The sequence below is a fragment of the Boeremia exigua genome (assembly GCF_020726555.1).
Source record: "Boeremia exigua strain MPI-SDFR-AT-0100 chromosome Unknown C7974scaffold_9, whole genome shotgun sequence".
NCBI classification, from domain to species: domain Eukaryota; kingdom Fungi; phylum Ascomycota; class Dothideomycetes; order Pleosporales; family Didymellaceae; genus Boeremia; species Boeremia exigua.
The window spans coordinates 121,799-146,989 of NW_025763526.1; the positions used below are offsets into that span (position 1 = coordinate 121,799).

Here is a 25,191-nt window from a genome sequence, read left to right on the forward strand (position 1 = left end):
CAACATCATTCGCACTCGATTGACCTTCTCATATCAAGCCACTTTGATGTTGGGGTGAGTGAACCCAATGTTCAAGTACTGAGATGCATTCTTCGCTAGCGAACATGTGTTTTAGCTTTCTCCTTACTGCGTTCCTTCACCCCCTCACACCGAGACATACAAGCGCAGTGCTCCTTAAGCAGCTGCAAGATCTAAGATTGTACCAAACGATATACGTAGCATGTCATCAGAACTTGTCAATCGCTAGGTCGAAGTCGATACAAATCAAGCTGGTGCACCGAGACCGCGTAAAAAAAGACAGCTAGAGACGACGGGCCCACAACCTCAGTATGGTTACTCTTGAACCCCGATTCCATTTTCAGATGTGAAGCTCAGCCCTGGGAGATCAACCAGTAAGATATAAACAGATACCACTAGGTACGGGTGGCAGACACTCTCTCACGTTGCAGAATAAACGGCGAGCTGAGAATATAAGCCGAGTACACTACACAACAGTGAAGTAGGGGAAACACCAAAAAACTCTATACAATACTTTTTTACCTACAATATAGGTAACCTTTAAGTAAATTCTAGCTTTAGGTATTATGATAGCTACAAGTTGAGTATTCTGTAGAGTTGGTAAGCTTAGGGTCTTATCCGCCGTTTATTCTGAAGCTTGAGAGACACTACACATCTCCACCCACCGCCATTCCATACCCCCCCACAGCACCCGCTCCAGCAATCACCGCCCCCACCACCCTAATAGCGCCATGGGGCCACACATTGACGTCCCCCTGCTCTCCCATTACTCGTACAATCAAACCACAAACCCCCTCCCTCCACACCCCCCAACCCCATCCTCCCATCCCAGCCCTCGCCCCCAAACCCCCCGCTGAAACACCCCAACAGCCCGCCCATCTCGAGCTCGAACATCGTGACCCCGGCTCGAGCTCCCGAGCTCACTTCCGCGTCCTATGCGATGCGGTCGAGAAGGGCCGGCCCGGGGGTTGGCGCCGTAGCCGCTTTGGTGCTAGGGGCCGCCGATGCCGTTGCGCTTGCGGGGGGGTAAGCACTTTATTGCGGAGCTTGGTGGGGGGTTTGGGGCACGGGGTCGGGGGCGCTGGGCTACGATAATAGCGGTTGTCCCCGGGGCTTGGGGGCGCGGGGGCTTTGAGTCTCGAAAGGTGACGGGGCGGCGTGGCGCTGTGCAGGATTGTTGGGGAGTACTCGGAGGCATGGAGGTCTACGAGGCCGCGGGTCGGGGTCTGCGGCTAAGGAAAGCTTGGTTGGAGGTAAGAATAGTTTCTTGATCTATCCTCGTCTCTAGAATATCATTTCGCTTTCATCGAAGAACACGCGCAGTGCGTGTCTATATCTTCACAACCACCTTCACGCCCGACACCCCCTTCTTGTTCTTCTCCAGCCCCTCGTGCAGCTTCTCCAGCCCGCCCTCGGTAACCTCCACGCGGTTGGGCTTGTACTTGCCCTGCGCAATCCAGCCGTGCTCTCCGCCGAGACTTGCCGCCAGGCCCTTGATCAGGTAGCGCAGATGCGGCGCCAGCGCGATGCCCAGAATCTGCTGGATGGCGACCTTGGGCTCCTTGGACTGGCTCAGCGCCTGCGCCTCCTCGTCCACCATCCCTACGATGACGACGCGGGAGTTCTGGGTGTTGGTGGCTTGCAGGATCTGCACGCCCAGGGATTGCGTGTCCTTGTTCGAGATGGTGTCGAATACGAACTCTAGCGGTGTGCCGTTGAGCGCTTTGACGAAGTCGTCGAGGCTGGCGCTGCGGTCGAGTACGATGTGCGCGCCGAGGCTCTGGAGGTACTCGTGGTGCGGCGCGCTGGCGTTGGTGATGATGCGGCTGAAGCCCGACAGGGCGGCGAGCTGGACGGCGTACTGGCCGACTGACGAGGAGCCGCCGAGGATAACGACGGCCTTGCCGTTGCCGGCTGTGCTGCCACCCTCGGCCCAGGGTGCTGTCAGGTCCTGGCCGGTCTTGTCGTAGAAGGCAACGGCGGAGGCCATGGTGGCGACGACGATGGAAGCGGCTTCCTCGTCGGAGATGTTCTTGGGGGTCTTTGGGACGATTTCAGCGGGCAGCTTGATGTATTCCTGGAACGACGAGATGTCGTCGTTGCCGTATCCTGACTGGAAGAAGACGCGCTCGCCGACACTGAAGTCGGTTACGTCCTTGCCGACGGCGGCGACTGTGCCTGAGCCGTCAGAGCCCAGAATGGCGGGGTACGACCAGCCGGGAACGAGGAATAGCCCGTAATCGCGGAGCTTCCAGTCGACGGGGTTGATCCCAATGGCTGAGATTTTAATAGCGATTTCATTGGCGCCGACTTCACCGAGAGAACGCTCAGAGACCTTTAGCTCTTGGCCCTGGCCATGGAGGAAAGCCGCACGGTGTGTCGCGGGAACGGGCATATTGATGATGTGATGAGGCGGTAATGGTATTGGTGGGTGACGGGTTCTGGTAAGAATGAGATCCGTGGATTGTGAGTTCAGTAAGTTGTGAGTGATGTTGAAGAGGGTACACAAGCTCAGTATATATGCCAAATTCGGTCTGTGCTGAACGCGGAAACGGCGTTTACAGCTTGCGTCCGACAACTGTGGATGTTGGAGATGGCACGATTTGCCTGTGGGACCGGGCCCCGATGATTCGCCCGTACAAATATGGGGTCTCGCAATTCGTCGGCCCCATAATTCAATATCAACGTTTTTTTTGCAAAATGAAAGAAAAAGCGCACAAAGTAGTCAGCTTGAGGCCTTTCTCTGCATCCCATTCAACTTGTTAGCAACATCTTTTCATTAATATTTCATCGTTCTGCCGCAAGGCTGTTGTACGAATTCGACTGACGGCAGTACTAGCGGCGATGGTACCATGGTCCGTACTAGCGCCGAATAGCGACTAGGTCGGCCCTCGGCCTCGCCATCGTAAATGCTTGGTAAGTGTGCTTCCACACCGACATGCTACCTTCCCCCACTGTCGCGCCTCACCGGCATGTTCTGATTCCGACCACCTTCGAGGCTGAGGTATGCCTTCCTTGTGCTCGGGATACACGTGAAAACGTTTGATGTTTTTGAAGGCCTTTCTAAACCTGCACTTGCCAGTACTTTGTGAGTCTCGTTCTGGGTAGTGTCAGTCGGTCGGTCTTCCGTCACAGCCGAGACGCATGCTGCTCAATTCAAATCGCAGGAATGCATCGTTCTCAAATATCTTTTCTTGCGCACATCCATGTCTGTCTTTCGGTCGATGTAGCCAGGTGACGGACCTGTCTGGTGTCGCCGGGGTATACTTGGTCAAATATGGGATTGGTAAGGTGTGGTGAAGGTGGGTACAGAACTGAAGGTGAGAAGGTCTGAAGACTCGATTTGTTTCGCTGGTAATACTACACCACAATCTGCACTCACATGCCTCCAACCCCGTCCTCAAGACATACACGCACCGCAAGCCGCCGTCCCAAACAGCGGCATCGGCGGCCGCGAGTCCCTCGCCTGCGGCACCCTGCCAACATTGCCGCCGTTTCCTCCACTCCCGCTTCCCGGCCCAGCATTGCCGCGGCCGTGCATGCCGCCCTGGTAGCTGTCTGGTTCGGGGGCGGTGGTCGCCGGGCGGTAGAAGGCGTTATTGCCTGGTGCGCGGTATGGCGAGTTACGCGCGGCGGCCCATGAGTCGAGGGAGAAGAGCGTGGTGAGGTAAAGCGCAAAGAATGTGAATAGCGAGTCGCCGAATGAGGTTTTCCTATGCACTGTCAGCGGGGATCGTGGTTGTGCAACTGGTGTACTGACTTCTCTGAGACCATGTTGAGGATCCACGCGCCGTGTCCGCACGAGAGTCAAGGTGAAGCTTAAAGGTCAGTGAAAAGGAGAGAACGTCACAAGTCAGATGTCTGCCTACTGTAATGTGCAGTGGTGGTTGCCTGACGGAACGGGTGAGATCGACGCCCCACGTCCGCGCTAATGCAGGACCGTGCTAAAGTGACCAAAAATACTCTTCCCAATTTTCGACCAACCTCATTCACGCGCTCACGTGTCGAACCGCGTTCATAGCCATAAAAGTCTAGAGCTAAGTTGGTTCTAGCGCCTGCATTCAAGATGGTGGACAGCAAAGTACATACCGTCCTCACAGCAGCATGCACACACTGACGTCGTTCAGAAACGCAAGCATGCCTCTGTAGTTATACATCAAACCAACCAACATGACAGTCCAAACAAGAAGACCAAAACAGAATCCCAGAATGCCGAAGACATCGACACCTCCCGCCCCACGGCCCTGTTCAAGCCCACCAAAGCCCGCGACTGGACCGTCAGCATCGCTCTCCCGGGCAGCTGGCTGCTGAATGCCAAAAAGCCAGACCACAAGACCATGCAAGTGGGCCGCATCGCGCGCGCGGCCGCCGTGTTCTGCGTCGACGAGATCGTCGTCTTCGACGACAACCCGTCCGGCTTCGCGCCCAACGTGGTATCGGAGCGGTACACGCGCGGCAAGAAATCCAAGTCCAAGCAGGCCGTCCTCGACGCCATCAGCGAGGAAGACGAGCCCTGGCAGAACCCGGACCAGTTCCTGTACCACGTGCTCGCGTTCGCAGAGTGCCCGCCGCACCTGCGCTACAGCCACGACGACCCGGCGCTGAGCATCTTCCAGAAGCACAAGAACCTGGAATGGGCCGGCACGCTGCCCAGCATGGACATGCCGCACCACCTGCGGCCGCACGAGTGGAGCCAGTTCCGCGAGGGCGTGGTTGCGGGGCCCGCGGACCCCCCCGTGCGCAAGAACGCCAGCAAACCCGCGAGAGACCAGCAGTGGGTACACGTCAACTGCGGACTCCCCGCGCCCGTGGTCGTCCCCGTGCCCCCCGCCGCGCCCCTCGAGCCCGCTATGCGCACCACCGTGCGCTTCGCCAACCCCGCTCCGCCGCCCAACTGGCCGCACCTGACGCCCGGCGAGTGTGCGGCGCTCGACGCCACGGCGTGCGCTGCGTCGCTGCCGCGCGAGGAAGCCGGGTACTACTGGGGCTACAGCGTGCGCAAAGCAGCGTCGCTGAGCGCGGTGTTCGGCGAGTGCGAGTTCGCAGACGGGTACGATTTCACAGTCGGCACGTCGGAACGGGGGGTGGACGTGCGGTCGCTGCTGCCGTCGGCGGGCGCGGGGACAGCGGGCGCGGCGCCCGCGGCGTTCAAGCATCTGCTGCTGGTGTTTGGCGGGGTGGCGGGGATCGAGCCGGCGGTTGCGAATGACCCGGTGCTGGCGGCGAAGGGGCTGGGGAAGGGCAGCGCGAGCGAGCTGTTTGATGCGTGGGTGAATGTGGTGCCGGGGCAGGGGAGCCGGACGATTCGCACGGAGGAGGCGGTGGAGTTTGCGCTGTGTGCGCTGAAGCCGTATGTGGATTCCATGTATGAGAAGTAGGGGACGACGGTGGAGGAGAAACAGCGGGTGTTTTCTTGGCGGTGGGTGCAGATGAGCCTGATGAAGAGGATGAAGACGATCTGCACGGTGGGCGCTGGCAAAGACAGCGTAGATTTGACAGCGTAGATCAGCACCGACGAGTCCGCGAAAAAGCACTGCGACAGGACAACAGTCACTGCCACCATAAACTCATAAATCATCATCGATTGAACGTGGCCCGACATGTCGAAGCCCACTAGCACCACACATTCAATTAAGCCACTAGACGCATCGGAGTGTACACTGCTGAGCCGGGCATATGGACACGAGACGGAGTGCTGTGCGCAAAGCCTGATGCAGGAGCCCGGCGCCGCGCACAGGATCTGCGTGGCCCGCCACGGCATTGCGTCCAGCAGACCCAGCTCGTAGCCTGCCTGTTCCGGGTCGCGCAGAGAACCTACGCACGGCGTGACCCGCGTGCTGCTTCCCCGGCCCAATGGCCCCATGCTGATACGTCGTGCTGATACGTCGTGCGCCCCGCCACCCGCACCTCAGTGTCCCGCGTCCCTCACGCCCGCCTAACCCCCTTCCGCACCCTCCCAATCTCCCTCTCCAGCGCCCGCAGCTGCGCAGCCACAGAAGCAAGGCCCACCACCGGGCCCTCGACGGCGGCCGCGAAGTGCGCTTGTGCGGTGCGCAGCGCGGGCGGGACGAGGACGCCGAACATGCGGAGGGGGTCTGTGGGGGCGGGCGGGGTGGTGTCTGTGTCTGTGTCTGTGGCGGTGTCGGTGGTGTGAGGCGGGTTGGGTGGTGCGGTGGGGGGGTCTGTGGTGTGCGGGTCTGTAGTGGACGAGGTATCTGGCGCCGCACTCTGCGCAGTTTCCAGCGTGCTGTGAGATTCCACCGCGGCACCCTCCCCCACGCCATCCCCATCCTCACCGCGTTGTCTTGCGCGCGGCGCCAGCGTCGAGAACGCATCGAACCGCACCGTCTCGGTGCTGCCTGCCCCAGTCCCGCCCTCCCTCCCACTCTCACTCTCACTCCCAGTCGCAGTCGTAGTCGCAGTAACAGCCCTACACACGTCAGCACCACCCTACTTCAAGACGCTGTTGCCGAACGCACACTCGCCGCACAGCCTGCACGCGTCCGTCGTACGAATCCCGTCCGTACCGGGGTCCGCGGCTGTGGAAGTTTGCTTGTGCGAGCGCGAGGAAGCCCTTGAGATGGTTAGTGTCGACACACAAATCAGAGAGGGGGAGAAGGGGTGGAGGGAGAGAGGTAGAGGTGAGAAACAGCAGAAACGCAGCAAAACCGGTAGTACAATATAATAAGTAGGTAAATAGGAAACCACGCAAGAGAAAACCGAACGTACAGACCCCATCCCCCGCCCCAGCTGCTGCGTAAGCACCTCGTACTGCGCGAGCGCGTGTAGATACTGCTCGAGCAGCGCGTCGAGGCGGGCGAGTAGCGCTTCTTTATCCGCAGTCTGCGGTGCCGGGGCGGATGACGCATTGGCGAGCACATGAGCGGCGGAAGGGGGGGTTTGGAGCTGCGCCATCATCGACGCGGCGCTTTTGTATAGCCGGAACGAACGAAGTAGATCGAGATGTCGAGACGCCGAGCTGTCGGTTGCGTGGAGGCGGCCGTCCGTCTCTCCCGCGGCCGCCATCCCGCATCGCGCCTAGCGCGTTGAAGTTGACCCGCGAGCTCACCACCGCGCTCCGCACCGCACCACCGCACCACACACCCACAATGCCGAAACCACACCCCCTCCTGCTCCTGCGCAGGCAATTCAGCACGCGCCCCCTCTCCACGCCCCTGCGCGCGCGCCCGCAATGCCACCCCCGCACACCCTTCGCGCACCCCCGCCGCGCCGCCCACGGCCCGAGCCCGGGCCTCGACCCAGCCTTCGTCTCGATCCTCGACCGGCCTGCGAAAATGGCGCGCGTGGGGAAACAGCACGGCCCGGGTCTGATAATCCTCGCGCTCATCCCGCTCACAGCCTTCGTGCTGGGGTGCTGGCAGGTGCAGCGCCTGGGGTGGAAAACGGAACTGATCGCGCGGTTCGAAGACCGTTTGACGTTTCCACCCTTAGAACTACCCTTACGAATCGATGAAGATGTGGTGGGAGATTTCGAGTACCGCCGCGTCTGGGCGCGCGGCGTGCTGCGGCACGATCTGGAGATGCTGGTGGGTCCGCGCACGCAGGACGGGGAAGATGGGTACACGGTCGTCACGCCGCTGGAGCGGGTGGATGCGCGGGGGAATGCGACGCGGGTGCTGTGCTGCCGCGGCTGGATCCGGAAGGACGCCGTGGCGGCGTGGTTCCGGCGCGCGAATGGGGCGCTGCCGGAGGGCGAGGTCGTGGTCGAGGGGCTGCTGCGGGTGCCGCCCAAGGCGAATATGTTTACGCCGGCCAACGAGCCGGAGAAGGGGAAGTGGTTTTTCCCGAGCGTCGAGGAGATGGCGGCGTGGTCGGGGAGTCAGCGCGTGTGGGTCGAGGAGACGATGGGTGAGTGGTGTGTGCAGTGTGGTGGAGGGGGCTAACGAGGGCAGTGCCGGATTTGTTGACGAACTACGAGCGCGAGCCCAAGGGGATTCCGATTGGGAGGGCGCCGACGGTGAATCTGAGGAATAACCACACGCAGTATATCTTCACATGGTAGGTTGCCCTGCACTGCCTTGATTCATTGCTAACGTTGCAGGTACGCGCTGAGCTTCGCCACGTCCATCATGTTCTGGATGGTCGTCAAGAAGCCGCTGTCGGGCACGCAGCGCCGCGTGCGCCACAGCTCCGAGTGGTCGTGATCACCCCTCCTCCTGTACAGTAGCCAGCCGTTTCCGCTTCTGGCCCTGGCCCTTGAGCTTGGGCTGGGACTCCATTCTCAACTGCTGCAGCAGCTCTCTGGGCAGCATCTTCTGCGCGAGCGAGAAGCTCGTCGTGTTGCTGCTGGTTTTGCGGGTCCTGGCTGTGTCAGCAATGTAGGATATCGTATAGTAGAATAACACACCTTCGCATGAGCGCCAGGACGTCGCTCTCTTCGATCGATCTGCGTCCGGCGTGCTGTGCATATGCCGCCAGATCTATGCCTATCTGCTCGAAGAAGTCGTCCGTGGTCTGCACGAGCGCGGCCAGCGCGTCTTTGTTGAGCTGCGCCTTGCCGCCCTGCGACTTGATGAAGCTGAGTGCGAGTTTCTTGACCGGCGCGGCGGGGAAGGACGGGTAGTCCAGGCCAACGCGCGACAGCTTCAGCTCCTTTCGCCTGCCCATGCGTTTCTGGACTGAATCCGTGGCCTCTGGGAGATCCAGGCTGCGATCTAGAGCGGACTCTTCTTCGCGGTAGGCGGCGAGCTCGTCGTCCTCCGGATCCGACTCCCAGCCTGTTATGCCGACTGTGTTGGGATCGTCAACCTCGTCCTCAACTTCCACATCCTCTCCAGCGATGTCAGGCTCGCCCTCCGCGATGTCAGGCTCATCCCCAGCGATGTCGGACTCGTCTCCTACAATATCAGGCAGCGCAGTAGTCTCATCCAGCTCCGCCTCATCCAGCTCCGCCTCCTCCAAAACCTCCTCTTCAACAGGCGCCCGGATCCGGTCTGGGATGTGGAATCTGAACGTCGGCTCCTCCTCGTCATCCCGTCCGAACACCCCCAAATCTGCATCACTAGACGGCCCATCGCGCCGCCCCGTCAGTGCCTGCACTGTATCCTCCTCCTCCTCCACAATAGTCTGGTCGAGCAGGGGATCGAAAGCGCCCGTGCGCCGCCTGTTGATGAACGTTCCATCAATCTCAAACTCCTCGTTCACCCCGCCGAGCTCGCTGAAGTCGGCAAACCGCTCGCTGACTCTCCTGCCGTACCGCGGATCCTCGCTGAGCGCCCGGCGCCCGAACTCGAGCGACTGGACCGTGGCGCCGTCGACGTCGTCGGGCAGGTCCGGCAGCAGCGACTGGCGCGGCGGCCGCTCGTGGAAGCTGTCGTCGTCGTACATGTCCTCCAGGGGCATGCTGAGCCGGGGCAGCACATCGGGGCTGTCGGCGACGTCGGGCAGGTCGAGGGCCGAGTGTCGACTGCGGCGCGGCAGTGTCTGGGGCTCTGGCTCGACTGGGTGGCTGTCGCGCGCAAGGGCTGTCGTTCAATTAGTCGAATCCATACAAACACACTTCATACATGCCTCTGCTCAAATTACGCAGCAGGTCTCGAGGCGTCTCTCGCTGCACCCGCCCGCTCCTGCGCCGATTGTTCCCTGGGGTGCGGGCGGCATTGGCTCGCTCTCGCAATGCTCGGATCGCATGGGGCGTCGTTGGAGCCACTCTGCGCGCTGATATCGGCCGTGTCGCTGGCCCTCCTCGAGGTGTCCGGGCCGCGGTTCCCGGCGTGCGGAAGGTGGGTGTCTTCCGGCTGCCGGGGGTGGGGCCAGCGCTGATCGCGCGGCGAAAGGGAGTGACCGGTTCGGTGTGCGCCGTGGCATCTGGTGTCGCAGCGATCCCCGGCGATAGGCGCTGCTTCTTGCGCGCGGATTCTGCCATTGTTGTGCGCAGGAATATCAGCTTGTGATGGACGTCAATCAACATGGAAGTCGCGTTGATTGCCGACGCGACAGGCTAGATTGAATACAGACTAGCGTATCTGCCTTATCGATACGCCATACTTTTTGGACTTTTCTGCTGCACTCCACATCACAAAACTCGGCAACATGTCAGACTCGGAATCCGAAGGAGGCGTGCCTCTGATCGAGGCGGAGTTCGACCCTACGGCAAACTCGAAAAAGAGAAAGGCAGAGGCAGAGGTGGAGGGCGGAATCGACAGCAAGAAGGAAAAGAAGAAGGCGAAGAGAAAGCAGAAGAAACAGGCGCGAGCAAAGAACATTGACGAGGATGACCTGGACCAAGAGTTGGGCGTGAACCACGCCTTTGAGCGCATGGATGGCCAGCTAGTAGCAGACTATGTGAATGCTCGAACACGGCTCTACGGCAAGGACCTGAGCAGTGTCGAGCTCGAAGACAAGTTCATTCCTGGTGAGTGTGCAGTACCATGTCGAGACGATTACTGACCCAAACAGCACGCACCGTGTATGACAGCACCAGCTACAGCGACGCCCGCAAGCTGGACAACCTCCCAGCGTTCCTCAAGAAGCAATTCGGCAATCTGAAGCCCACGTCGAATAAACCACCCGGAGCACCGCACACAATTGTCGTCACTGCGTCTGGGATCCGCGCGGCCGATGTCTGCCGGTCGCTCAAGAGCGGGCTGCCCAAGCAGGGCATCAAGGATGCAAAGGTGGAGAAGCTGTTTGCAAAACACTTGAAGCTTGCAGACCAGATAGCGAGTCTGAAGAAGAACAGGTATGTGACGAGCGCATCATTTCTGGCCTCACTAACGGCGCAGGGTGGACTACGGCGTCGGCACACCTGACCGGCTGGCTGCGCTCCTCGAGGAGAAGGCGCTGTCTACGGAGAATCTCAAGCGAGTGGTGGTGGACGTGTCGTACATTGACCAGAAGAAGCGCGGCATCCTCGACATGAAGGACCTGCACGAGGCGCTGGTCAAACTGCTGCTACGGGGAGAGTTCATGGGGGCGGACCGGGAGGGCGGCGACGAGCTGTTTGTGTTTTATTGAGTATAGCATGTGATAGTCGGTGGAGTTCAAGATCGCTGCGAAGTCGCAAGATACCCTAGATAGCCTGAATGGCGAACATCCCAAGTCTATCGAATGCATGTGCAACAGCCTGAAATAGACGCACGACGCAGATCAGATGCAGGCGGGCTCGCTAGACAGGACTGGGTGTCTCGGAAGTGCAGCTCCAAACATGCGCTGATGCACCATGGCACGGCACCATGCACGGGCGCTGTGATTCGGCAGCGCAGAGGCCAAACGAAAAGCCCACCTGTTTGCCTTGGCCAGTGAGAGGCGGCAGGGGGCGGTGGCGACGAATAGGAGGCGCGGGTCTGGAGAAAGGCTCGCGCGGGGCGAATCAGCGCGCTCACGGCGGCCGCTGGGCCCACCAGTCACGGCCAGCAGCACTGGGTGTGTCAAGTGCAGCGCTGTGGCTGGGCTGCAGCGGGCAGCAAAGAGCGGTATGCAGCGGCGCAGGCCATACAGCGCAACATGCCGTCACCACACGGTGCGGTTCGGCCATGGTGCTGCAAGCGGGCGGCGGATGGGGACGCGGGCGGCGCGTGCGACGTGCCTATCAGGCGTCGCAGAGCATGGTGGCCGTGGTGGCCGTGTGGGCGAGGTGAGAGTCGTGGGTGGTGTCGCAGGCCTGTTTGACGTGTGAGGGCGCAACTGCCCAAAAGCACGCGCGCCCCTGGCTGCTCTGCTCTGTCTGTTCTGTCTGCTGCACTGCATCTGCTGCATCCCTCTCTGTGACCCGCCGCCGCTTCTACAGCCGATTCTGCCTCCACGCGATACCGCTCAAGCGACCCGCGACTGGACCACCGCCCGGCCACGACTCGACCGACCCCCGCGCGCTGCGGCCCACCATCGACTCGCGCTGCTGCAAGCTCAACCCGCCGCCGCCAAGCGCAGACGCCCCCCTACCTGATAGCTCCCGCGCCCTCGCAGACGCAAAAGCAAAGCGACTGCACGCTGCACTGCTCGACCGCCATCTCGCCGCCCCGCCTCGCCCAGCCGCTCCCTGCTCGCCGCCCCAGAGCCGCCGCCGACAGGGCTCCGCACCGATCCACGACCCTAATCCGACGACGCGTCGCTAATACAACCGTACACAATGGCCGCTCCCGCGACCCAATCCCTGAAGGTGCGCGCGCCCGCCTGCTGTGCTGACCTGACTGACGCCGACAGTGTGTCGTGACCGGCGACGGTGCCGTGGGCAAGGTGAGTGCTGGAGTCCCATGCGTGGGCCACGCTGACGGCGCAGACATGTCTTCTCATTTCCTACACAACGAACGCCTTCCCCGGCGAGTACATCCCGACTGTGTAAGTGCGCCGCCTGTCGCTGCCGCCGCGCGCTAACCGCCCAGCTTCGACAACTACTCGGCGAATGTCATGGTTGACGGCAAGCCCATCAGCCTCGGCCTGTGGGATACCGCCGGCCAGGAGGACTACGACCGTCTGCGGCCGCTGTCGTACCCGCAGACGGACGTGTTCCTGATCTGCTTCTCCATTGTCAGCCCGCCGTCGTTCGACAACGTCAAGGCCAAGGTAGGTGCGCTGCGTGCCCGACGCAGCCCCGCTGACCCGCCCAGTGGTACCCCGAGATCGACCACCACGCGCCGGGCGTGCCCATCATCCTGGTCGGCACGAAGCTCGATCTGCGAGACGACGAGGGCACCAAGGAGTCGCTGCGCCAGAAGAAGATGGCGCCCATCCAGTATGAGCAGGCCGTCATGGTCGCCAAGGAGATCAAGGCGCAGAAGTACCTTGAGTGCTCGGCCCTGACACAGCGCAACCTCAAGAGCGTCTTCGACGAGGCCATCCGGTGCGTACATCACGTGCACTCGCCGCGAAGCTAACAGCAGCAGCGCCGTCCTCAGCCCGCGCCCCCAGCAGTCGCAGCAGAAGAAGAAGAGCAAGTGCACCGTCTTATAAGCGCGCACGCAGCGGCCGGCGGGCCCTGGTGCGGCGGACATCCGGGAGCTTGAATATAATGCGTCCCCGCCCAGCGCCGGCCCGAGACGACCATTCACCCTACCCAGCACACTCCCACGGCGAGCATCGCCGGTGCTGTTTCCTCATACCCTCTACATCGGCATCTGCTTGATAGCATCTTGCATACCTCGCGTGCGGCGATTCGGACAGGGCAGCCACGCTTACGACGTTTTTTGCTGCATTCCTTTCTTTGGCGCCGTGGCCTGCGGATCTGAAATTAGCATTTACGATAGACCCTTGTCTTCTGAATATCACGTATTGGTTTTGATGTGCTGCCGTGCGTAATTGCCATTCCAAGCTATCGATGTGACTGTGAAGCTTGATTGATCTAGTGTCTCGACTGATTTAACCTTCATTAATTTAGTAACTCAATTCCGAATTCTGCTGCCTAGTGAAGATGTTGCGATGTGCCGATGTGCAGCCAATCACAGAGCTGTAAAGCGCGTTACGCTAAATGCTCCGCGCGGGTTAGATTATTCGAGAAGGTCAAGACCTCGGACAATTGCCTCTGCCGACACCACCAACACCTACGCTCAATCACTCGACTACCTCTCACATCACCCTCACATCACCCTCACCCATCAACATCATGCCTCGTCAACGTGGAGGAGCCGCGCCTGTCCGCCCCAGGCCCACCGTCCCGGCCGCAAAGCCCCAGCCAGCACCCGCCCGCCAGCACTCCACCGCCGCCGCGCCCGCGCAAGCTCCTGCCGCCGCCCCTCCTGCGGCCGCCCCCCAGGGCCCCGGTCTCTTCGGCCAGATGGCCTCGACCGCCGCGTACGTCTCCATCTCCCATTCCCAGTCCTCCACTAACACGCCCCAGCGGTGTCGCAGTCGGATCCTCGATCGGCCACGCGGTCGGCGGGTGGTTCTCGGGCGGCAGCAGCGCGCCCGCCGAGGCCGCGCCCCAGAGCGCCGAGTTCCAGCAGCAGCACCAGGTCAACACGTCGGCGCAGGCGCAGGCCGGGCCTTGCGCCCAGAACGTCACCCAGTTCCGCACCTGCATGGACGAGAACCAGGGCAGTCTGACTATCTGCGGGTGGTACCTTGATCAGCTCAAGGCGTGCCAGGCGGCTGCTGGGCAGTACTAGGGATGTAGCTGCAAGTGTAATATAAGCATCGGAATACCGCTAAGATGAGCATCTGAACTGTTAGAGAAAGCACCTGAACTGCTAAGAATAGTCTTGCACCCTCACCGTGGCCGACGTCTCAACATCTTGGAAACCAGTGATCTATTGATGCGTCTACAAACTGACTCCTGCGCCACAGTACTGTCACACAACATGCAGCGCCTCCCGCGACTTCAACCGCACGAACCCCGGCCTCTCCGGCCCAATCAACGTCCCCATATCACTGAAATCCAGCCCCACGGCCTTCCCCTTCCCCTTCCCCACCCCCAGATCCGCCGACCCAGACCCCTTGCTGCGATCACTCAGCTTAAACGTCGCCTCCCCGCTATCCCTCCGCCCATCGTCCTCATAGCTCTGCATCAGCGGCCTGAGATACGGAATCACGCACGACACCACCGTGTAGCCGATGGCGAGCTGCGTCGCGCCCTGGACGCGCGCAATGTGGATCGCGGGCGTGGGCGCCGCGTCGCTGACACAGATGAATACGAGTCGCACGAGCGTGATGACGATGTTCGGGATCCGGTACGCGAAGGCGCCGACGACGGTGTATTTCGCCCGCGCGCTCATGCTGCGCGAGTACACCATGTGGATGCTGGCGCCGACCAGCGCGGCTTCGAGGAGCGCGTCGGAGACGGCGATCCAGATCCAGCGGGCGCGCTGGGGTTGTTAGCTGGTGGTCTTGGATACAACACTGAGCGCACGGCGAAGAGAAGCGCAGCGAAGCAAAGCGAAGCAAAGTAAAGCAAAGCAAATCAAACCGAAGAGACGAAAAGCGAATCGAGGAGACGAAAAGCGAATCGAAGAGACGAAAAGCGAAGAGAAAAGAAAAAGGCAACCCACATATCCCTTACACCCCCCTCCCCCCCCCTCCAAACCCCTGACACCCCACCGCCTCAACCACAACCCCAATCCCCCCCCACACCGCCGCCGCCCACACCAGCCCCATCGCCCCCCTCTTCTGCCCCGCAAAAGGCGTCAGCCAGACATACATCAGCCCGCAGCTCACCTTACTCAGACACAGCACGCCGACGTACAGCGCGCCCGTGGCCACCACGCCGCGCCGCACTATCCCTTCGTTGCCTGCACCTCCGCCGCCTCCACCTACGCCGCCTCCACCCCCCTGTGAGAGCAGATCTGGATCCTTCCCCAGCCCTTGCGACACAAGCCACAACGTCGTCCCCACCTCGCCCAACCCAAGCAGCACAGCCGTGTAGAACGCGCCGTCGTCGCAGCGCTGCAGCGACGCCGCGCGGCGCGCGTACAGCCGCACGGGGATGCTGAGGAGCAGCAGGCCGAGGGTGAAACCGGAGAGGATGGCGATTATGCCCGTTTGGTCGGTGGGGGTTACGTGCGTGAGGGGGGGGCGGAGGGTTGGCGGGGCGGTTGGGGGGGGTGCGTGGGTGGAGGCGTGGAGGGTTAGGGAGGCGGCCATGGAGGAGGCTATTGAGGCGGCCATGGCGGTGGGTGGGTGGCAGCGTGAGTGTGTGTGCGGCGCGTCGGGCGGTGGGTGGTTGCGCCGAGGAGCGTTATGTCGAGCGTCGAACGGCGAATGTCGAGCTGTCTTTCTCTCCGTTCTCGTCGAGGTAGCGTGCGGATTGGCGGCGTGACGTCGCGTCCCAACCGCGGCGTCTGCGGTGCCGGTGAAGTGTGGCGGCAGTGTGGTCTCGAGTATGACCACAGTACGACCACAGTACAACACCAATATAACAGTTTAACAACAGGTCCAGCAACAGGTCCAGCAACAGGTCCAGCAACAGTCCAACAACACCGTTCGATAAACCACAGGAGCACGGATATACCAACAGCGCGATATACCAACAGCGCGATATACCCACCACAGCACACCACACCCACAGCACCGGTAGTCTCAAAGCAGCTCAATACACGAGCCCACCTGCAAGCCCACACCAGCCGCACAAAGACCGACACCAGAACACCACGCCAGTGTAGCAAGGGCAATCGAGCAAGGGCACTCGAGCACCACACCCCCGGACGCGAACAACCCGCCCACCACTTGCCCGATCCGGCGGCCCTTGGTCTTCTGCTGCCGCATACCCGTAGCGCGCGACACCAAGCGCGGGCGGTGATAGCAGTAGATGGAGCTGGGTTGGGTAAGCGCGGCTTCATTCAGTACCTACTGCGAAGGCTGGGCTGGGCTGGGGATGGGCTGGGGAGGGGGAGGGGGTACGCTTCCCGCCACAGGTTCCCTGAGAGTTCTCTGAGGGTTCCCGCGGCGATACAGTACCGGCTGCCACCCAGACTTCCTACTATGTATCAAGCGGCACGAGGGACGAGCGTGGGCGCTTTGCACACGGATATACTCGATGTCCATACTCCATGCATCCACTGTCCATCTTCTAGTGTCCACTGTCCACCTTCCACTATCCATGGCGACGCTGGATGGTGGCCACTTGTCCATACTTCCACTATCTACGTTCCACTATCTACAGTACGCTGTATGGCTGTATGGTGGGAGGGCGCTTTGTGACGCATGCAAATGCCTAGCAAATAGGGATGCGAGAGATAAGGACGCTTCCGGCGTGGGACAAAGAGCGAGAACAAAGGGATCGAGGGGGTGGGCACGTGATGGCGCTGGATGGGCTGGATGGCACGTGATGGCGTGGGCACGCGGTGCGCTGGATTGGGGGCGGGGTGCGGGGGTTTGGCTCTTGAGGAAAAGAAAATCATTCAGGAGGGGGGGGGGGGGGGGGGGGGTAGTGGTGTTTGGTGTTGAGGTGTGGAATGGGGAATGGGAGTGTGAGTGTGAAGAAAGTGAGGTGCGAAGTGAGGTATGGTATAGTATGGAAACACCAATGTCTGAGTCTAGTCGTCTGAATTATCTAAAGCATCTACTTCATTACTCATCTCCTCGTCTACATCGTCTCCCCACTCAACCGCCGCACCTCCTTCACCGGCCCAACATACACCCTCCGCCCCTGCACCGCATACATAACCAAGCACCCGACAAACACCGCACCGAACAGCACAACCGCCCAATTAAAATTCTCCGCATCAACCCGCGCATACGTCGGCCAAAACGCCCAGAAACACGCAAAACACACGTACCCCAACCCCACCACATTCACGCCCACGCCCCAGCGCCCCAGGCTCCAGCGCGCCGACGGCAGCGTCTCGGGCGCGGTCAGCCGGCGGTGCAGGATACACGATAGGGAGACGGCGTACGTGAACATCAGGCTCACGACTTGTAGGCTGACGATGGCCTCGAATGCGGTCGTGGAGCCGATGTTGATGAGCGCGAGCAGCGCGGCGGCGACGGAGGAGAGCAGGACGGCGTTGGCGGGGATCCCGCGGCGGGGGTCGACGTGCGCGATCCAGGATGCAAAGGGCAGGCCGTTGTCGCGCGCGAACGCGAACGTCTGGCGGGCGGTGCTGGCGCCGAAGTTGACGTTCGCGGCGGACACGAGCAGGAGTACGATGAGGGTTAAGGCGTTGACGCCCGCGGGCGACAGCACGCGCGTGAACACGTATAGGAAGGGGTAGCCGCTCTCGTGGGTCACGGCGGCGGGCACGTCGTCGATGGCGAAGAGGAACGCGATGAGGAAGACGATGGCGAGCAGGGAGTTGAGCGCGTACGACCAGAAGAGGGAGAGCGGGACGTAGCGGCTCGCGTCGCGGACTTCTTCAGCCATGTGCGCGGTGGCGTCGGAGCCGAGGAGCGCGTAGATGGCGCTGATCTGGCCGACGAGCAGGGAGAGTGGGAGCGAGGACCAGTCGGCGGTGGGGGTGAAGGCGGTGAAGACGTCGGCGGCGGTGCGGTGCGGGGCCAGGCACCACAGGGTGGTTACGACGGCGAGGAAGGCGAGGATGTGCAGCACCATGAGGGCGTTTTGGAGGCGCGGCCAGAGCGCGGAGCCGTAGATGTTGGCGATGTAGACGATGAAGACCTGGGCGTGTCAGTGCCTGGGACAACACGACTCGGACAGTTCGAGATATAAAGGGGGAGAGGAGCTACAAACCATCGCGAACACAAACAACGTCCCCTCCCACCGCCGCGGCGTGTAGGCAGGATTGTTCACCACGATCAGCGCCTGCGCCATCGTCCCCGTCAGAAAGCAATCCGCCGCATTGCCCGCCTGCCACGACAGCGTCGACATCCAGCCCACGACGTACGACAAAAAGCGCTGGTAGCGCGCGGGCGCAAACTCAGAGACCCAGTGGTACTGGCCGCCGGACTGGGGGTGTTAGTGCGAGTGCTCACAACGCTGGCGCGACGTACCGTGGGTGCCCTTGTACATGTCAGCATGGTCTCGGTGTGCGTGGGGAGTGTATCGGGGCAGTTCCCACTCTCGTAGGGCAGTGAGGGCAGTGAGGGCAGTGAGGGCAGTGTAGGGTCAGGGGTCCATCACATCCCAGGGCATACGCACATACTCGCCATCTCCGCCAGACTCATCTCGACAAACGTAAACCCCACAAACGTCCACACATAGCTCCAGAACATGCCCGCCAGCCCGCCGAGCGCCAGCCCCTGCGTGCACGCAATCATCAGGTACTCCCAGATCGCCGTCAGCACAATTGCGAAGCTGAGCGCCGAGAGGGGGCGGTACGCGCGCTGGTGCGGTGTTAGCGGGTCTCGATGCGTGGATAGGGGGGTAGGGGGATTCTGGTGTCTGGCCAGAGCATGTCCACAGCGTGTAAAGGTCTCACCTTGAGTTCCTGCCGCTTCCCCATGCGGTCCATATCCTTCCTGTCCCATGCCGTCGGCTCGTCGCGCGACGCCATCCGCACCCTGCCCTCGGGCGCACCGTCGTTGAGGAAATCCACCAGCGCAATCTCCCGCGACGCGTTGCTGTGGAAGCGATGCAGTGTCTTGGAGCGCTTGGGGAACTCGGGCGCGAGGCCGGGGAAGCTGTCGTTGCGCGTGCCGTCGGTGTCGTCGAAGGGCGAGTGCGAGGTTGGAGAGTCGGAGAACCGGGGGTCTGGTATTCGGGGGGTAGACGTAGACACCCTGGGCTCAGTCGTACATATCTCGCGCTCAGACATAGATATCCTGGGTTCAGACGTAGATATCTCGTGCTCACACACAGACACCCCGGGCTCGCACACCCGGTCCACCTTGGACAGACCAACAGAGGGAAAACTGGAGTGCGCAGCCATGCTTTGTTCGGCGCATGGTGCGCGAGCGCACAGCGGGCGCGCTGCTTCTTGTCCTGCTGTTGCGCGGAATGCGCGTGGGCACGCGAGGGTGGCGGCGCGGCTGATCGGTCGAGGGCCGCTGAGTAAGGGCTGAACAAAGGGCGATCGCGTTCACGCGGGTTTGTTATCGGCGAGCGGGGGCCAATGGGGGCTTCAGGGCTGGCGCGTCGCTTGAGGTGGACGCATTGGTTTTGTTCCTTGTTCGTTGTTCGTTGTGCGTTGCGGCGGGGGGTGCTGGCTTGAGGTGTGAATACGCCGAGGGTTGGTGTAGCTATTGTGCGAGATCCCGTGGGGTATGACAGCATGACGGGTCCCGGCGCCTTCACGTTGGGACGGTTGCGGATTTGGTTCGGTGTTGAATGCCGGGCATGGCTCATGCTGGATGCTGGCGGTTCTGGTACGCGGGAAAGCTTGGAATGTGAATCGGGCCTACGCGGTGGCTTCGAAAGGGATGTGAGGTTGAGTTTACCGCATGCTCATGGTCAATACGACGCTGTTGACAGTTGCTTGAATTGAGGTAGAATCAATGGGAAGACGTGTCGGCGTGGTCATGTGACCTCCCATCTGGTCGTCAACGAGTGTCGACCGCAAAGCGTACAACTTACTCATGCAGGGGCTGTGGCTGGAGTTTCGTCATCGCAGACTTAGTGTCTACACTGTCCTTGGTCCGGATATGCTCCAATCTTCGACAAAGCCGCACTAGATGCGATTGTCGTCCCTGATCAGCCTGGGATATCTAGCATCACATGCTGCAGGGCAACAACGTGGAGACTGGCCACTCACGATGCTGCTTCGAGTCAGTACCATGGGACAGTCTGCCTGGTGCATGTACGTACCGTGCTTGTGGTATTCCGCATGCTTCGAAAATCAGTAATCAAGTGCAGACTGTTGAGCAGTAGGAGAAGCGCTGGTTGGGTGGCTTTCAACAGCGAGGACAGATTTTGAATGAGTGTTGCGTGTGTTGAGGGTTGCTGTGACGTAGCTGCTGTGATGTGTCTGTTGTCGCAGTACAGACTGTGGTAGCTGATGGGTCTGACTGTTCGGATTGTAAAAGTACTGTTCCGAGTGGACTTATGATCTGTCAGCCTCAGTGGTCGGACTGGGCCAACAGCAACACAGTCTATTGATCAGCATACTCGCTCCTGATCAGAATGCTGTGAATGTAGTCGTCTACTTCTCTCATTACCTGCCTCGCGCGCTACCTAAATCAGTATGCGCATCGCCAATTCCATACCTCAGCAAACATCCTCAATCTCCACCTCCCCGCCGCTCCTTGGCCCCAAATCTGACCTCAGCGTGCGCCCAAACAGCTCCTTCAGCATCTCAAAGCACACCCCCGACAGCGCCGCGTCATAGCGTCCCTTACTGAGCTCGTCGCGGATAAACGCATCTGCAGACCATTAGCACACACATCGCCTCTCCTCGACGGCGAAGGAAGAACCCACGCTGCGCCCACGCCGGCTCGTAGAAACTAAACGTCACGCCCGCCTCGTGCAGCGTCTTGCGGATCAAATCGCGCCCCTCGGGCGGCACGTGGTTGTCCATCTTGCCGAAAATCATAACCAGCTCGCCCTTGATGTCGCGCGCGCGCTTGAGCGAGTCGTCGCTCTTGCCCGCCCCGAGCGTCGCGCTGTGCACGTCGGTCGCGAAATAGCACACCGCGGCGGCGACGCGCGGGTCCAGCGCGCACCGGTACGCGAGGTGTCCGCCCAGGCACATGCCTAGCCATTGAATCAGCCCGTAAACTCCTAGAACCCACAGGGGCAGCCCCTAAGCGCAAGTCGAAGAGACAGAACGTACCCGTGGCGCCGATGCGGCCGGTGCACGTCGGCAGGCTGAGCAGCAGGTCGACGGCGAGTGTGGCGTCTTCGTCGTACGAGGATACTTTCTTGGCGACTTTCCACTCGTTGCCGGCGTCGGTGCCTGGGCCGTCGTACGCGAGTGCCTCCGGGCCGGTGAATTCGTGGTACGAGGACGGGGCGGCCACGATGTAGCCCTGCGAAGCGATGGCGCGGGCGAAGCGGGACACGGGGCCCGTTACTTGGGTTGTTAGCTAGAGGATATCGGAGTGGAGAGGTGGTCGAGCAGCCGTCGCGCAAGACTCGAGGAGCTGTGACAGGCGTGGCGCCGAGTGTTTGCTTGTGGCTAATTCTGCAGACAGGTCCCAGGGGCAATGCAGATGCTACAACACACCTTGGTAGATCTCCGAGAACACGACGACGCCGGGAAACTTCGCGTGCGGGTAGTTCGCGATAGTCGGGTGGAAGATGAAGACCCCTATGCAATCGTAAGCTACAGTGCCTGACACACTCCAATCCAACGCCTACGCATGTCGCCGCCCGCCTGGGTGGGCACATCCTTGAACGTCTCTGTGATGAGCATTGTGAATCCAGCGCACCGATCTTCGTCGTCAGGACAGTTGGAGTCGCGACGGAGCGCGATGAAGGTGGGGTGGAGGGGTAGTTTGCGCACAGACATCACAGCACCACATCACCACAGGGAAACGCGTGGATTGTACATCTTCATACTACAGTGACGCGCAAGAGGCGTCTTGCTCTCGCGCTCAGTTCTTTTGTGCACCACACGATGCGCCGATGACCCTCATCCACGGCGCTGCGCTTGTGGCTATGCTTTTCCCGCCCTGCAATGCTAGTGACTTTTGGTCGTGTAATCATGAGCATGTGTGCTCCGCTCGAGGCCGCCCTTCATGACTCGATGCGCTGGTAGAACAGAATGTAGGCTACCTTGTTGTCGCGCACGTTTTCCTTGGGGAGGGGGGTGCGCTTTCCGGCTGAGGTGGGCGTCGCGGTGCCGTTGACGACACCAGCCCACTTCTTCGTGTTGTCCTTCTTCTCCGTGCCGTTGACCTGGTTCCAGCCGCCCTTGTCAGCGGCCTCCTCGTCAATGTCGATCTGAGCAAAGAAGTTCTTGCTCTTGCCAGAGTCATTCTTATGCTGCTCGAGCGCGGCAGCCAGGAGCTTGGGGTCCTCTTCTGCGCCGCCCTCGGCGACGTCTTCGGCGCGGATGCGGCGGATGACAGTGTCGTCCATCCGGATCCATTCCCGGCCCTCTTGTCGGCGGAGGTCGACCGTGTAGTGGCCGCCGCTGGCGTTCTTGCCGTGGTGGTAGACGACGCCTGTGAGCCTGTACTTCGGGAAGCCGCCCTGTGCCTGGTAGCCTCCGCGCTTGTGCTGGGGGAAGACTTCCTTCGGCATCTCCAGTTCCAGTGGGTACCCGATCTTCTTCCAGATCTTCTGGGGGCCCTTCTCGTCGTAGTGGAAGCGCTTCAAGTGGAGGATCAGGACTGGTGGCAGCGTCTCGATGTGCACCTGCTTTGTCGAGGCACGAGGGCCGTTTCCAGCGCCGTCCAGAGTCTCCAGACGGGTCAAGTTCTTCAACGCGTCCGAGATGTTGTTGATGTGTGGTTCACCAATGTCGAGCTGCAGAGGCTGGTAGGGCTCGAAGGTGACTGAAGGCTTCTGTCCGGCCTTCCTGTACTCGGAGCGGAGCTTGCCGCCGAATATCTTGGTGATGGGCGTCTCCACCTCGACAGCGCCAGAGGACTGTGTGACGGAGGTCTTCTGCTTCGCCGTGACCTCAAGCCATCCGCCATCTGAAGATGTTGGTCGCTCGGATGGCGATGTGCCACTGTCCGCCTGGCCCTTTTTGATTACAAGCGCGCAGTCGTCGTGCAGGCCGGCAAGCAGGAAGCCCAAGAACTCCTCGGCGTCTTCCTGAGAACCCCGCTTCATGTTGTCGAAGCGAGGCAGGCGCCTGATGGTGTCGTAGACGTACTCAGGGGTCAGAGGGTCTCCGTACTGCTCCAGCTCGTCGGTCTTCAGACGCAGGCGAAGCTGCTCAACCGAAGTAGCCGAGTCGATGACCTTGAAGTCGCGCACAAACATGATCATTGCGTCGACAAGGGGAGTCTCAGACTTGAAGCTGTGCACCGCTCGCTTTGCCGTCTGGTCGAGGAAGTCGTAAAAGGGCGCGCAGAACAGAAGTACTTGGAGGACCTGCGCACGTTAGCGGGTTTGGAGGACGTAGAGCTGAGACTTACAGAATTCATGTAGCAGAGGTTACCGGTGTTCACAAGGCCGCGAGGCTCGATGAAAGACACCTTCTTGCCGGCATCAACAGAGTAGGAGGTGAGGACGTCGGTCAGCGAGTTGATCTTGGGCGCCGCTGGTCCGTTTGTGGTCGCAACACCGTTGGAGGTGACTGGCGGTTGGGCCTGTGCTGGGGCTTGTGGAGCAGCTGCGGCGTTCTTCGCCCTGAGCAGCTCTGCCCACGACTTTGGCACGGCAGGCGCTGCAGGGGCGGGCTTGGGTGCATCCTCAGGGCTCACGGCCTCTGCGGCAGTCTCGGCGGCTTGCGGCTGGGGCTTCTCGGCAGATGGCGACTTGGCCGACTTCTGAGTTGTCGACGCGGCACTCGCTGCATGCACGGGCTTGATGGGAATCAGCGGCACGGCCGGCTTTGTGGTGTTGCGGGCGTGCTTCTGGACAGGGGCGGTCGTTGGGGTCACAGGCTGCGGGACATCGATCTCAGACGGCGGGTGCGACGTGGAGGGGGTGTCGACCTCGGCGTCAGACGGCACAGCAATGGTAGAAGCCTGCGACTCCTCGGGCTCTCCTGCAGACTCCAGCTCGTTTGCCGTCTCCTCGGCCTTGACGTCTTCTTGCACATGCTGCGAGCGCGACGGCAGCGCCAGGCCCTGTTCCTGGGCGGCGACGGGGCCCCTCTTTCTCCTCCTCCGGCCCGCGGCACGGGCGGGGAAGTCGGCGTCGGGCACGGACAGCCAGGGCAGCGGCGGGTAGAAGGGCGTGAAGGTGGCGGGCAGGACGACGGGCGCAGGCTCTGGCTCCGGGGCCGGGGCTGGATCGTGCGAGCGGGGAATGCAATATTGCAGGTGCGCGTCGGCCAGCACGGGCGACGGGCGCTGGGGCGTGTGGGCGGGCAGCGGCGGGGTGTGCGAGTGGGCAATGGGCGGCGTCTGACCGAGCGAACGGCTCACCGGGGCCATGGCCATGTGCGGGTGTGACGAGACGACGACGGGCGAGGCCTGGGGCTGGAACGGGCGCGGCGGCATGTTGTACTGCGGCGGCGGGTGGTAGGGGTGCCACTGCTGCATGGGCTGCATCTGCATCTGCGGCAGCTGCGGCGGATAGCCGTGCGGCGGGCCATAGTGCGGCGGGTGGTGGTAGGGCGCGTAGGGGTTGTGGTAGACGGGCGAGTGCGCCTGCGGGGGCGGGGCGTAGTACTGGTAGGCGTGCTCGTGCTTGCGACCCGGGTGGAACGGTCCACCGGGCGGCAGGTGGCCGGGCATCATGGGCGCTCGACGGGTGCTGGCCAGGCAGCGCGACCAGGCCAACGGGGCAGCGGACGGCGCGGGCGATGAATCACTGCGACACGGGGCGCGCGACAGCTCGGGGGACAGCGGGGTGGCGGGCCAGACTCGCGGTCATTGTATCAGCACGGCATGAGCGCAGGCGAGACTGCCCGGCGATGGGCGGAGCGGGATGCGAGGGGTGGGCGGCGAGTGGGAGGCGTGGGCGCGGCGGGTGGGAGTTGTGGGCGACGGCGAGGTGAAGAGAGCACGCAAAGTGTCTGTGCGACGGTTCACACTCACGGACGCTTCACGGTTCATGCTGCGCGAACGACGACCGCACCGCCGCCCCGCCTGCAACACCATGCCGGCTGCATTACCGTGCAGGCCGTGCAGCGGGCGTGTCGACAGCGCTGCCCAGGCGATGAACCTGCCCGCCGCACACCGCGCACTGCACCGCGCCGTGGGTGTTCGCCAGGTCGTGCGTCGATGAAGTCATCTGCCGGCTATTGCACTGCACCCCGGTCAAAGCTACGACGCTGCTGCCACCAGCCAGTGCTGCAGGCCCATCGGCGCGCAATGCTCTCGGCG

At 61.6% G+C, this 25,191-nt stretch overlaps 15 protein-coding genes across 15 annotated transcripts; 7 read left to right on the top strand and 8 right to left on the bottom strand.

Annotated features, from left to right (window-relative positions):
• Positions 1-34: 34 nt before the first annotated feature.
• C7974DRAFT_398491 (uncharacterized protein) lies at positions 35-528 on the top strand. Its single transcript, XM_046142323.1, has one exon. It carries the CDS (start codon positions 84-86, stop codon positions 303-305), a length of 222 nt encoding a protein of 73 aa, XP_045994404.1. The 5' UTR covers positions 35-83; the 3' UTR covers positions 306-528.
• Positions 529-1,289: 761 nt separating this feature from the next.
• C7974DRAFT_398493 (uncharacterized protein) lies at positions 1,290-2,339 on the bottom strand. The gene has a single exon (XM_046142324.1). The coding sequence runs from the start codon at positions 2,006-2,008 to the stop codon at positions 1,349-1,351; it is 660 nt and encodes a 219-aa protein (XP_045994405.1). The 5' UTR covers positions 2,009-2,339; the 3' UTR covers positions 1,290-1,348.
• A 1,079-nt stretch (positions 2,340-3,418) lies between these two features.
• On the bottom strand, positions 3,419-3,792 carry C7974DRAFT_378076 (uncharacterized protein; the record flags this gene model as incomplete). The annotated part of the gene is made up of 2 exons (XM_046140394.1): positions 3,419-3,731; positions 3,779-3,792. 2 exons carry the CDS (start codon positions 3,790-3,792, stop codon positions 3,419-3,421), a joined length of 327 nt encoding a protein of 108 aa, XP_045994406.1.
• A 218-nt stretch (positions 3,793-4,010) lies between these two features.
• On the top strand, positions 4,011-5,581 carry C7974DRAFT_398497 (putative RNA methyltransferase). Its single transcript, XM_046142325.1, has 2 exons — positions 4,011-4,099; positions 4,146-5,581. Exons 1-2 carry the CDS (start codon positions 4,085-4,087, stop codon positions 5,394-5,396), a joined length of 1,266 nt encoding a protein of 421 aa, XP_045994407.1. The 5' UTR covers positions 4,011-4,084; the 3' UTR covers positions 5,397-5,581.
• A 362-nt stretch (positions 5,582-5,943) lies between these two features.
• Positions 5,944-6,933, bottom strand: C7974DRAFT_415186 (uncharacterized protein; the record flags this gene model as incomplete). Its single annotated transcript, XM_046143870.1, has 3 exons — positions 5,944-6,448; positions 6,498-6,592; positions 6,748-6,933. The coding sequence occupies 3 exons, from the start codon at positions 6,931-6,933 to the stop codon at positions 5,944-5,946; spliced, it is 786 nt and encodes a 261-aa protein (XP_045994408.1).
• Positions 6,934-7,110: 177 nt separating this feature from the next.
• C7974DRAFT_223513 (SURF1 family-domain-containing protein) lies at positions 7,111-8,266 on the top strand. Its single transcript, XM_046137214.1, has 3 exons — positions 7,111-7,887; positions 7,932-8,037; positions 8,081-8,266. Exons 1-3 carry the CDS (start codon positions 7,128-7,130, stop codon positions 8,181-8,183), a joined length of 969 nt encoding a protein of 322 aa, XP_045994409.1. The 5' UTR covers positions 7,111-7,127; the 3' UTR covers positions 8,184-8,266.
• C7974DRAFT_435459 (centromere kinetochore component CENP-T-domain-containing protein) lies at positions 8,184-9,904 on the bottom strand (the record flags this gene model as incomplete). Its single annotated transcript, XM_046145063.1, has 3 exons — positions 8,184-8,340; positions 8,387-9,503; positions 9,550-9,904. The coding sequence occupies 3 exons, from the start codon at positions 9,902-9,904 to the stop codon at positions 8,184-8,186; spliced, it is 1,629 nt and encodes a 542-aa protein (XP_045994410.1).
• Positions 9,905-10,055: 151 nt separating this feature from the next.
• Positions 10,056-11,189, top strand: C7974DRAFT_398505 (U3-containing 90S pre-ribosomal complex subunit-domain containing protein). The gene is made up of 3 exons (XM_046142326.1): positions 10,056-10,393; positions 10,438-10,720; positions 10,764-11,189. The coding sequence occupies exons 1-3, from the start codon at positions 10,072-10,074 to the stop codon at positions 10,993-10,995; spliced, it is 837 nt and encodes a 278-aa protein (XP_045994411.1). The 5' UTR covers positions 10,056-10,071; the 3' UTR covers positions 10,996-11,189.
• Positions 11,190-11,650: 461 nt separating this feature from the next.
• Positions 11,651-13,255, top strand: C7974DRAFT_398508 (P-loop containing nucleoside triphosphate hydrolase protein). The gene is made up of 6 exons (XM_046142327.1): positions 11,651-12,136; positions 12,181-12,213; positions 12,257-12,315; positions 12,360-12,540; positions 12,585-12,817; positions 12,861-13,255. The coding sequence occupies exons 1-6, from the start codon at positions 12,107-12,109 to the stop codon at positions 12,925-12,927; spliced, it is 603 nt and encodes a 200-aa protein (XP_045994412.1). The 5' UTR covers positions 11,651-12,106; the 3' UTR covers positions 12,928-13,255.
• Positions 13,256-13,444: 189 nt separating this feature from the next.
• C7974DRAFT_398509 (uncharacterized protein) lies at positions 13,445-14,357 on the top strand. The gene is made up of 2 exons (XM_046142328.1): positions 13,445-13,764; positions 13,811-14,357. The coding sequence occupies exons 1-2, from the start codon at positions 13,577-13,579 to the stop codon at positions 14,076-14,078; spliced, it is 456 nt and encodes a 151-aa protein (XP_045994413.1). The 5' UTR covers positions 13,445-13,576; the 3' UTR covers positions 14,079-14,357.
• Positions 14,358-14,370: 13 nt separating this feature from the next.
• On the top strand, positions 14,371-15,003 carry C7974DRAFT_398510 (uncharacterized protein). Its single transcript, XM_046142329.1, has one exon. It carries the CDS (start codon positions 14,524-14,526, stop codon positions 14,785-14,787), a length of 264 nt encoding a protein of 87 aa, XP_045994414.1. The 5' UTR covers positions 14,371-14,523; the 3' UTR covers positions 14,788-15,003.
• Positions 15,004-15,498: 495 nt separating this feature from the next.
• On the bottom strand, positions 15,499-16,293 carry C7974DRAFT_398511 (uncharacterized protein). The gene has a single exon (XM_046142330.1). The coding sequence runs from the start codon at positions 16,242-16,244 to the stop codon at positions 15,558-15,560; it is 687 nt and encodes a 228-aa protein (XP_045994415.1). The 5' UTR covers positions 16,245-16,293; the 3' UTR covers positions 15,499-15,557.
• A 697-nt stretch (positions 16,294-16,990) lies between these two features.
• On the bottom strand, positions 16,991-18,857 carry C7974DRAFT_435462 (putative GABA permease; the record flags this gene model as incomplete). The annotated part of the gene is made up of 4 exons (XM_046145064.1): positions 16,991-18,022; positions 18,095-18,310; positions 18,499-18,687; positions 18,783-18,857. 4 exons carry the CDS (start codon positions 18,855-18,857, stop codon positions 16,991-16,993), a joined length of 1,512 nt encoding a protein of 503 aa, XP_045994416.1.
• A 1,649-nt stretch (positions 18,858-20,506) lies between these two features.
• C7974DRAFT_316146 (Alpha/Beta hydrolase protein) lies at positions 20,507-21,653 on the bottom strand (the record flags this gene model as incomplete). Its single annotated transcript, XM_046138548.1, has 5 exons — positions 20,507-20,661; positions 20,717-20,992; positions 21,072-21,311; positions 21,465-21,548; positions 21,599-21,653. The coding sequence occupies 5 exons, from the start codon at positions 21,651-21,653 to the stop codon at positions 20,507-20,509; spliced, it is 810 nt and encodes a 269-aa protein (XP_045994417.1).
• A 149-nt stretch (positions 21,654-21,802) lies between these two features.
• C7974DRAFT_223630 (ubiquitin carboxyl-terminal hydrolase-like protein 10) lies at positions 21,803-24,698 on the bottom strand. The gene is made up of 2 exons (XM_046137216.1): positions 23,332-24,698; positions 21,803-23,287 (listed from the first exon to the last, which is right to left on the bottom strand). Exons 1-2 carry the CDS (start codon positions 24,601-24,603, stop codon positions 21,977-21,979), a joined length of 2,583 nt encoding a protein of 860 aa, XP_045994418.1. The 5' UTR covers positions 24,604-24,698; the 3' UTR covers positions 21,803-21,976.
• Positions 24,699-25,191: the final 493 nt, after the last annotated feature.